Source organism: Sceloporus occidentalis, unplaced genomic scaffold, assembly GCF_023333645.1.
Source record: "Sceloporus occidentalis isolate IW3139 unplaced genomic scaffold, rSceOcc1.0.p SCAF_89, whole genome shotgun sequence".
Lineage (NCBI taxonomy): Eukaryota > Metazoa > Chordata > Lepidosauria > Squamata > Phrynosomatidae > Sceloporus > Sceloporus occidentalis.
The window spans coordinates 731059-741420 of NW_028317069.1; the positions used below are offsets into that span (position 1 = coordinate 731059).

Genomic DNA, 10362 nt, shown 5'->3' on the forward strand with positions numbered 1-10362 from the left:
GGTTAACCCTCTACTACCATGTTGTGTCTGGGCTTGATATAGCCCAGATACCTCTCATCAGTCTTAAAAGTTCTTTAGAAATTTTCATGAAATCAATAATCTAAAAAAGCTAGGAGATATACTTTTTGACACGCAGGAATTATCCCCCCCCCCCCCCCCATTGAGTTATTTCTCCCCTATAAACTGCTAATTCTTAATGAACAGATCTTTTTTGTAAGACGGGACGAGGAGAAGGTGAGATGACTTCAAGACAGCAAATAGATTAGATAAAGCTTGGTGTGCCACGGTTATCATCTTCAAAACAATTACATTAAAACAATTGCACTGATTTCCAAACGAACCACATACATATGTTCTGTTCTGTTTTTTTTTTTAAAATTAATTCTTTGTCTCATAATCCTAACATAAATGTGTTGCGTCACTTCGGTAAAGCCCTTTGTGACGCAGGATGTACTGCAGGTCTTGGCAATAAAGGGTTAAGTGCGTCCCGTGTTGTAAATGCCCCAGTGCAGCTGTCAGAGCAGCAAGTGTTCAGTGAGCAAGCGCAGGGTTTCACCGTACACCCTCCTCTTTTAATATTGCATATCTCAAACCCTTTACCCCCCGTCTCCGTCCCTTACGTTACCCCCCCCCTCCTCGCGTTAGGACTCTCCCGATCTACTCGTCGTCACGCTGACAGTCTCTTTCCTTTTCTGTCTTTCTCTCCATTCCTACAGTCCTCCGTTACTCAACTCTCATCTTTATTCGCTGGATATCTTTCCAAACTTGGGAATAAAGCCCCGGATATAATACGTTTCTCACCCAAGCCGCAACATGGTAAGAAATGTGACTTATCATTTTCACTTGAATTTTTATGGAATTTTTTAAAATTAGTCTTAAAACTTTTATTATTATTATTTATAATTATTTATTATTATTTTTTAAGCAATGTACTTAAGTTGAATGGCCATCGGGCCATAATTACCTTAACTTGTATCACAGCATAAGCAGTTGGGGGTAAATTAAGTTAAACAAAAATAATAAATGGTCTCCCACCCTAATTATTAGCCACTCCAATTTTGGGGAGAGCAAAAGTGTTTTGTATGTTTGCGAAATCTCTCTCTAGAAAACGTCTGATATTATTCAATCAAGACTTATTTTCAAGTCTACAAATCCATCCAATAGACGAATATATTAGTTTCACCCAAAGATAGAATGCCTCTCGAGAGTTCTAATTTGGTTTGGTAAAAGTTCACTAGCGCATAAACATTAAGTTTGAGACTTCTCAACATATGTTAAAAATACATTGTTTAGACATCCTGGCTTAGATTTTTTGTATGTGCCAATGATATAATTCCATGATTGCTTGAAGAAGATCTCATGGAAGCTCCATATACGTACAATATGTTGGGTATGGTTAGTAATTTAGGTCCACCAGGTTCAGAACTGTACCAAAAACGGGTCAATGGGAAACTAATGGCTGTATTAAGACTAAAGAAATGAAAGTAATGCCATAAAAAAGACTTTTGAGTATTGGCTTGCATCTCCCAGCTTCTGGCTGAGACTGATGTGAGCTGCAGGGAAGTAACAGCTGACGTGCCGAAGACTGTATAGTTCTAGACCTTAAAAGGACAAGTGAGAGAACACGGTGGGGCCCTAGGATTCTAAACCAATATGAAGAATAGCTTTCTCTCGATCACGGTATATACACACTAGCATCAGTACTCCTAAGTGAGGTTTATCTGACGCTTTCTTAGAAAGAAAAGTATATTCATAGAGAACTCGGAATCAGTAATTAGAGAAAAGGCTGACTGACGCGCACTTGGTATGGTCCATGTACTTTTAAACCTGTTTTAAAACAGGTTCGTGGTCTTGAAGACCTCTCCAGTAGCGGTTGCTTCTTTCTCAATGTGCCTCAAATGTGCCTCAAATGAAATAAATGCTAAATATAAAATTGAATCATTTCTAAGACTTAGAGGAATACACAGATTGTAATTGGAATGATCCAGATATTTTATTGTTTTAAGAATAATTTGTGTGACGGTTTTTAGAATTTTCATACATAAAGGAGTGCGTGACAAGGTCTAGCTACTGTAGACATTTCAGTTTTATATATATATATTTAATAATTGTTGCCCAAAATTGGGGTTTTTATAGACTGGCATGTGCAGGAGTTGCCATCTTGGTATCATGTAAATTTATATATTTGTTGGTCAACGCAATGCAAACAGGGCTGGACTTGGCCCAAAAATAGGCCAGGCCACAGGCCCCCACAGTAAGTAAAACACATATGTACACACAAACATACACTCTAACACAAAGACACACTTACTCACGGCACCACTCCCTATACAGAGCCTGAACCTGTCCGCTGGGCAGCTCACAGTACTTTGGGGTCACCATGCTGTACCCAACCTCCATGAGCTGGCTTCGTGTCGAACGAAGATCTACTGTCCCTTTAATTGTCTACTTGCCACTTATTTTATTTTAGTGGACGATAAAATGGTGTGCATGTGGCCACACATTCCGCTGGTCTGCAGCATGAGCAGCAATATAGAGGGATGCGCCATCGGGGGCTGACCCACCGGGCATTTTACCGATGGACAGTGAACCTCTTGGTGGGCATGGGAAACCAGAGACAAAACTGGGAATAAACATTCATGGAATAATGAATGATGCCTCAACGTTGGGCGACCTAGTACCTTTTATCTTAGATGACATGGTCTATAACATATGTGATGAGGGCCAGGCCTGCAAACTTACAATCTAGGGTGTAGAGAAAGGTATGATATAGACAAAAAAGGAGAGATAGTTGGATGCCGTAGATGGATCCGGAAGTTGTATTAGTGGCAGATAAGTTCTAGCGGAATAGGTTTACGCTTCTCTGAAAAAAAGAGAGAAGGTGAAAGCTGAAGGTTCGGTGGAAGTGAGTTCCAGAGGTGCGGGGCAACACAAGTGAAGTCTAATAAGCCAGAAAAGGTTATAAGCAAGGAGGAAAGCCTTATCCCATGATAAGGGCAGAAGGAAGATAAACCTAGAAGCAGAGTGTTGCAATAGTTGAGACGGGAGATAGTAAAGGAATGAACCAGGGTTTTTGTCTTCTTGGGTGAGGAATGAGCAGATGCGTCAGGATCTGTCTAGGGACTGAATGTGAGGGATGAAGGAGAGGGCTTTGTGGTTTGTTTTTCAACAAGCGATTTATTGACCACAAAAGCTCACTGCACCACGAGAGTGCAGCAGGAGCCAACGTATATAGAACATTATATCCAGTTCTTCTAACACGTGGCATGAAACGACCACTGTGCACCAAAGCGTGTCTGTGTGTAATGCTTGCGAATGAATGACATTGAGCAACGGACCAATTGTGAACTTGTCTGAGTGACAGTACTTTCTATTTTAATCTTCTTTAATACTAACATACTAATGCTATGAGACGGGGCTTCAAAAAACAGGCTGCCTGGATACTTCTTTTTAACAGAACACAAATGCAAAGCCAGTATCAGACAGCAAAAGATTAATTAAGAATGTACACAGTGGCGTCGGCAGGGGGGGGCCAGAGGGGGCCATGGCCCCCCCTACATCATGCTGTGCCCCCCGGTGTGCCCCCCCCAATTGAAACGCCGGCTTTTTTTTTTTTTAATAGACCCGGAGGAGAGAGTGAGAGGCGCCGAGCGGTTGCTGAGGAATAAGTTCTCAGCAACCGTTCGGCGCCTCTCACTCTTCTCCGCGACCGCGAGGCCTCTTCCTGGTTCGCAGTGCCGGCATTTCAAGCCGAGCGCCGGTATATGTCGTCATATCCGGCGCCCAGCAGTGAAGCCGGCAGAACCAGGGATACAGAGACCTCGCGATCTCACCGCTGGACAAGCCCAAGGTAAGTGAACTTCAAAGGGGGGGTTAGAAAGTTAGGAGGGGGTTAGAGAGTCAGAAGAGGTAGGAAGTGAGAAGGGGTAGATAAGGATAGATTGGGAGGGAGAGGGGGGTAGATGCGATAGATTGGGAGGGAGAGGGGGTAGATTGGGAGGGAGATGGGGGTGGATGGGATACATTGGGAGGGAGAGGGGATAGATAGGATAGATTGGGAGGGAGAGGGGGGTACATAGGATAGATTGGGAGGGAGAGGGGGGTACATAGGATAGATTGGGAGGCAGATGTGGTAGATAGGGAGGGAGAGGGGGTAGATAGGATAGATTGGGAGGGAGAGGTCTTTATGGGACAAAAACGGCGTACGTTCAGCTGTTTGGGGACAAAGTTGACATAATGTGTAACTTAGGTGCTGGTCAGGTTCTATGTGGGCAGTGTGGACACCAGGGTTGGCTTTGGGGTGTGTGACCAGTGATCTATGCCTGTAATTTAGGGGGTTTTATCTATACCTTTAATGCAGAGTTTATATGTAATTTCCAATTGATTTATATCTGCAAAGCTGGGTTTTGTGTCATTCTGTTCATCTGTATCGGCTATATTTCCATACATTATTAATGTTTACCTGCAAATATAGGATTTGCTTGTCTTATTCAGTTGATCAATACCTGGAGTGCTGTTTCCATGTGTTGATTATTTGATCTAAACCTTCAGTGCTGAGTGTACATGTGATTTCCCGTTGATATATACCTGCAATGCTGGGTTTGTGTGTTCTGTTGGTTTATACCTGCAATGCTATGTTTCCATACATTATTTATGTATACCTGCAAATACAAGTTTTTTTTTAATCTCATTCAGTTGCATGTGCTGTTTCCATGTGTTTTTTATTTGATCTATACCTGAACTACAGGGTGTAAGTAAAAGAACGCTATGGTTTAGTGAATGAGGGGACAAAGGGACTCTGGGGATGATTACAGGGGAGAGGACCTCTCAATGTCACGGTGCAGTCAGAAGGAGGGAACACTGCACTGACTCTCACTGTCTTCCCCTGATCTGCAGTCAGTGTGGCAAATATATTGGCAGCAGGGTCTAATATTAATATATATTGGCTGCAGGGGCTAATATTAATATATATCGGAAGCTGGGACTAATGTTTATATATATCGGCAGCAGGGGCTAATATTAATATATATTGGCTGCAGGGCTAATATTTATATATATTGGCTGCAGGGACTAATACTATATATCGGCAGTAGGGGCTAATATTAATATATGTTGGCAGCAGGGTATAATTTGTATGTATATCGGCAGCAGGGTATAATATAAGTATGTATCCGCAGCAGGGGCTAATATTAATATATATCCGCAGCAGGGGTTAATATTAATATATATCGGAAGCAGGGTGTAATATTTCTATATATCTGCAGCAGGGTCTAATATTTATATATATTGTCAGCAGGGGCTAATATTAAAGAATGAAAAATAACTGTCACTTTAGCTGTTATTTTGAAATCATATTTTAATCACAGTCTTTACTTCAAAGAGATAAGTGCATATTATGTAGTTAAAAATGCACGTCTAACGTGTGTGTGTGTGTATATATATATATATATATATATATATGTGTATATGTACCGTTTTATAATTGGCCCCCCTACTTTGGTCCCTGGCCCCCCATGTGCCCCCCCTAAATATGAAACCTGGAGACGCCACTGAATGTACACCATGCACTCCCACGCCTTTACTGGTATCGGAAAGGATTTCAGTTAAAGGGGTAACAGCGTCTTAAAATGAATGGCTTTTATATCAGTGGCTTATTTATGTGAAACATTGGCATCTTGTGTTTGTGTGCAATTTAATGTATCATATGATTTCACATTTGTGGACATCTTCCAAGACACAAGGAAGCCTGGACTGGCCAGCTGGGGACCTGTATGGTCTGGTGGGCTGGGGACCTGTATGGTGTGGTGGGCTGGGGACCTGTATGGTCTGGTGGGCCTGGGGACTTGTATGGTAACGTTGTCTATCCAGCAGCGCACATGTAATTTCCCGGCCGTTGGCCTTAAAGTGCCGGGGCCGCTTAGTCAGCCTAAGTCTGGCCCAGGACACAAGCAATTAGTTCCATGATACACAGAGAGGGCCCCCCCCCCACAGTGCATCTTGGTGGAGCTAACTGGGATTTTGTATTAGTAAGTGGGGATTACTTGCGCATCTTAATCAAAGTCAGCACTGAGAAATGTATAAATCCTGAACCTAAACCTCTATGATCATTCAAGCACGTTGGGAAATTAGGAACATTAGGAAAATGTACAAAACATGTATATACACCTATGAAGAATAGTCGTTACATTCATGATAATAACATTTGTCATTTTAGTGATGAGACTCAAGAACCATTTGAGATTGGTTGGGAGGTACATCAACAACAAAGCTAATTAAAAAGGCAAACTCATTTGGATTTTGTTCACGATATTCTGTTTTTATCTCTCAATGTCAACAGGCATCAGGTGTGACAGTGAATGATGAGGTCATCAAGGTATTCAATGAAATGAAGGTTCGAAAATCGTCCACTTCCGAGGAGATCAAGAAGAGGAAGAAAGCTGTCCTGTTTTGTCTGAGCCCTGACAAGAAGGAGATCATCGTGGAAGAAGCCAAACAGATCTTAGTGGGGGACATTGGAGATACAGTTCAAGATCCTTACAGGACCTTTGTCAACCTTCTGCCACTGGACGACTGCCGATATGGACTGTATGACGCCACTTATGAAACTAAAGAATCCAAGAAGGAGGATCTTGTCTTCATCTTCTGGTATTTTGCTTAACATGGAGCCATAGATGTTTTCTTTGGCTTTGGTGCTAGAAGCTATTGTTGTTTTGAGTTGTATTGGAATTTTCAGACAATTATTATAATTATATAATCTAATATAATCACATAATAAATATTATATATATATATATATATATATATATATATATATATATATATTATTGTGATAGTGTAGTTGTTGGGCTGACAGCTCCAAAGTGGTAGAAGACATCTAGTTAAGAACCGCTCTATCGATCTTGATGAAAATTCCATCACTCATGAGAAAGCAGCTTGCCACTTCAAAAGTACAAGCTGCTTCAAAATAACTTTGGTTTCTTCAAAAGAAGCCCAAGTACATTGATATTTTAAGCATAAAACTCCAGTTATGTACTTTATACTGTATTTTACTTTCCAGATTCCTTTTATTTTTTTCCGTACTAAGGGCTGGATTTTGTTACCTTTGATAAGGTCACCAGTGGTTTGTTCTACAAATTATTTCATTGACTGTCGAGTCCAGGCCCTTGGTCATAGATTGTTCCCCCATTCTTGACTTGATGTTATTTTGTTAAGCCAGGAACAAAACTTCTGCTGGTCTTCCAGAAGAAGGTGTCTATGATAAGAAGGCATTTGTTACATGTTATACACTATACTGGTTTTGAAAATGATGGGGTCAACTGATATGGGGCTTTTGTGATCTTAGGTTGGCTCTTGCTGTTACGATGCATGCTTAAGACCTCTGTGGTTTGTTGTTAGCTCCTTGGCATCCATCAGCGAAGAACCCAAATTCCTTTGTTTTAGGGAAACATGTGGACCTTGGAATGCCCATGTTTTGCCCAAGACATTTTATAATTCTTAGGGTCTCATGGTAAATTCTGAGGATCCCACAGCCTGGAGCTGACTTATTTATGGTCAAATTCCGGCCACTCTCTAAGGTCAAAACCCATCCATTCTCTAAGATGGACATTTATATCCATAGTGATCTTTGTAACGTCTGTTAATTATGTTTTGCTGAAACAAACACAGAATTAATGTTTTTTTGCATATGTATGGAGTAGGGTTCTTTTTAATGGTTTTTCCCACTAGTTGTGAGAAGTGGATACCATGTAATTAACGATGTAGCATTGATTAAAAAAAAAGTGTTTTGTTACTTGTTACCACTTTATCATAACTTTTCCACCAATGTGAAACTACTTGGATGGTAGTAATTCACACATAAGCTGCTTTCTTTGTGTTGTGTGTAGCCCTAAATATCTTGGTACAACAAGGTCTGTCATACCTTCTACCCTCCATGATGCCGGATGTAGAAAAGGTTTGATCTGCTTAACCGCAGCAGAGCAGTCAAAGAACATAACGTTCCAAAGCCACTTACCAGGCTGAGGGTCAGATTGCTTTCTTTGTCTTTCTTGGATAGCTGTGACATCCATGAGCCCATTCGTGTTTTCATGTATGTCTGACATTCCCCGTATTTATTTATGGAGGGTGCTGGCCTAAGTCTAACCTAGTGGAGGCATCTTTAAAAGAAAAAACCTAGAGTCTCCCCAAACCCATTCTGTATTTTCTCTTCAGAGAGGGCTCATCTTTGGTGGTCAAGCAGAGTGGACTTCTTTGTCCATAGATCCATATACCCCAGTTTATGTCGTGGCTTTTGGGTGACTTGGCAAACAGTGTATTGTGGATGGATCTTCAGTATTTATTTCCAGGTTTCAGCGTTTTTAGAATTACTTTGGTGTATTTTAGCGCCTGCTTGCCTGGTTTCCAATTTGTTGCTCAGTCCGGGCAGCTGCACATCCTTAGGGGCATAGGGAATACCTGTGCAGCTTCTTACTATTCCCAGTAGTCTGATTTGGGGTCTTCTTGCCTTTCTAAATAAACCCGAGTCTTCTCTTTATATTATTGGGTCTTAATTTGTATTATTAGGTCTAATGTGTGTTCTGTTTTGCTTCTATGAAAATAATGCTTTATCGCTTCCTCAGCAGTTTCTCAGCACTCCATGTTCCTCTATGTTTGTAAATTGTTCCCATTCTATTGCGAGGCTATTTCTTTATTGCCATTGTCCTCCTTTGGCTCGTCTTTGGTTTAGTTAGATCTCACTCCCCGTGTTGTGCATTGATTTCTGTCCTCCTTTCCATATTTCCTCTAGATTTATACTGAAACCGTTTACCTTGAAACCGTTTAGGGATATTAACCATAAAACACTCACATTTACGCTTCCAACATAAGGAATCTAATCTCCGTTACCTCTTATTGAAACTATTGGACATTCGGTAAATATATATATAAAAAAATTACTAATCATATTTAATATATTTGTACCTCTTGGGAGGGTGGTTATAAGATTTTCCATTATACAATTTGTTATAGCATTTTTCTCCAATACAAACAATTAAGATTTTTTTCTCTCTGAGATGGTGACCCATTGCACAGCGCTACAATAAATATTAATCATTTCGAATATAGTCTACATTCCAATTGAGTATTTTTCATTCATTTTCTAGGGCTCCTGATAACGCACCTCTAAAAAGCAAGATGATCTACGCTAGTTCCAAAGACGCAATTAAGAAGAAATTTACAGGTATGTATCTATGAAAATCCTAGCCCTAAAAACCTGAATGTTGAGTCTCACTTTCTATCTCCAACTTTATCTCCTGGTAATTTATTCTTCATGGATTAGCTGGGCTATATCTCTAAAATGCCTGGCATGACAGTAAGTGGTATACCTAGAGCCATGACTAGGACTCTTGGCACCTGGGGTATAGGTGGACATCCTTGCACCATCTTGCCCCTATTGCCCCATGGAAGTGGCAGCCTTGGCTACACTGCAGTCATCATAAAATATATATAATATATTTTTCTCTATTTCCTTCTCCTTTGTAGGTATCAAACATGAATGGCAGGTGAACGGCTTGGATGATATTAAAGACCGCTCTACCTTGGCAGACAAACTTGGTGGGAATGTAGTGGTCTCGCTCGAAGGGCTCCCACTAAAATAAATCACGTTAGCACCTTGCTGAAAATTACCTGCTAGCAGTTTCTTTCTTTTTATTTTATTTATTGACTTTTGGTTTTTAGTTTTCATGATTTTTTTTCATCCCTTTCAAGTGTCAAGCCATTTTGGCCCTTGATTTTTTTTTATGGGATACAGCAAAAAAGGATAAATATCGCTGAATGAAGTTAAGGGTGTTGAATAAGTATTAGAGAAGTGGCATGCACATCACATCATTTTGCTGACATGGCTACTCCTTTATGTGAAATAATTGAGTGTATAAATAACATAAAAATAAATAAATAATAATAATAAAAACCCCAATCATAAATAAGGTCTGATGCATATATATTCCTTATGTCGGTTTTAGACCAAAGTTGTGGCTTAGCAAGTGTAATAAACAGTTGAACCATTAATATCAATTATATATCAAGTAAACTGCTGCAGATAGAAAATCAATAAAAAGAAGCATTTTTTTATCAATGTGAACTAAAAATAGGAAATATGAAACTGAAACAATGTTTTGTGATTATAATTTTTTTTTTTTTTTTGAATTCTCAGTTTATACCAAATTAGAAATAAAATTGCTGGATAATTAAAAAATATATATACATGTTGTATGTGTTTACTGGAATTAAATAAGTATTGGATTGTGAGATGTTGAGAAAAAAAAAATAATAATAAAAAAAAAAATATATATATAAATATATACATACATATATGAGGAGTTCCGTCAC

General features: G+C 39.8%; 1 protein-coding gene across 1 annotated transcript; it reads left to right on the forward strand.

Moving 5' to 3' along the window:
• Positions 1-733: 733 nt before the first annotated feature.
• LOC149284660 (cofilin-2) lies at positions 734-9632 on the forward strand. Its single transcript, XM_089496399.1, has 4 exons — positions 734-816; positions 6338-6645; positions 9138-9214; positions 9517-9632. Exons 1-4 carry the CDS (start codon positions 814-816, stop codon positions 9630-9632), a joined length of 504 nt encoding a protein of 167 aa, XP_089352525.1. The 5' UTR covers positions 734-813.
• The last annotated feature ends 730 nt before the right edge of the window (positions 9633-10362 follow it).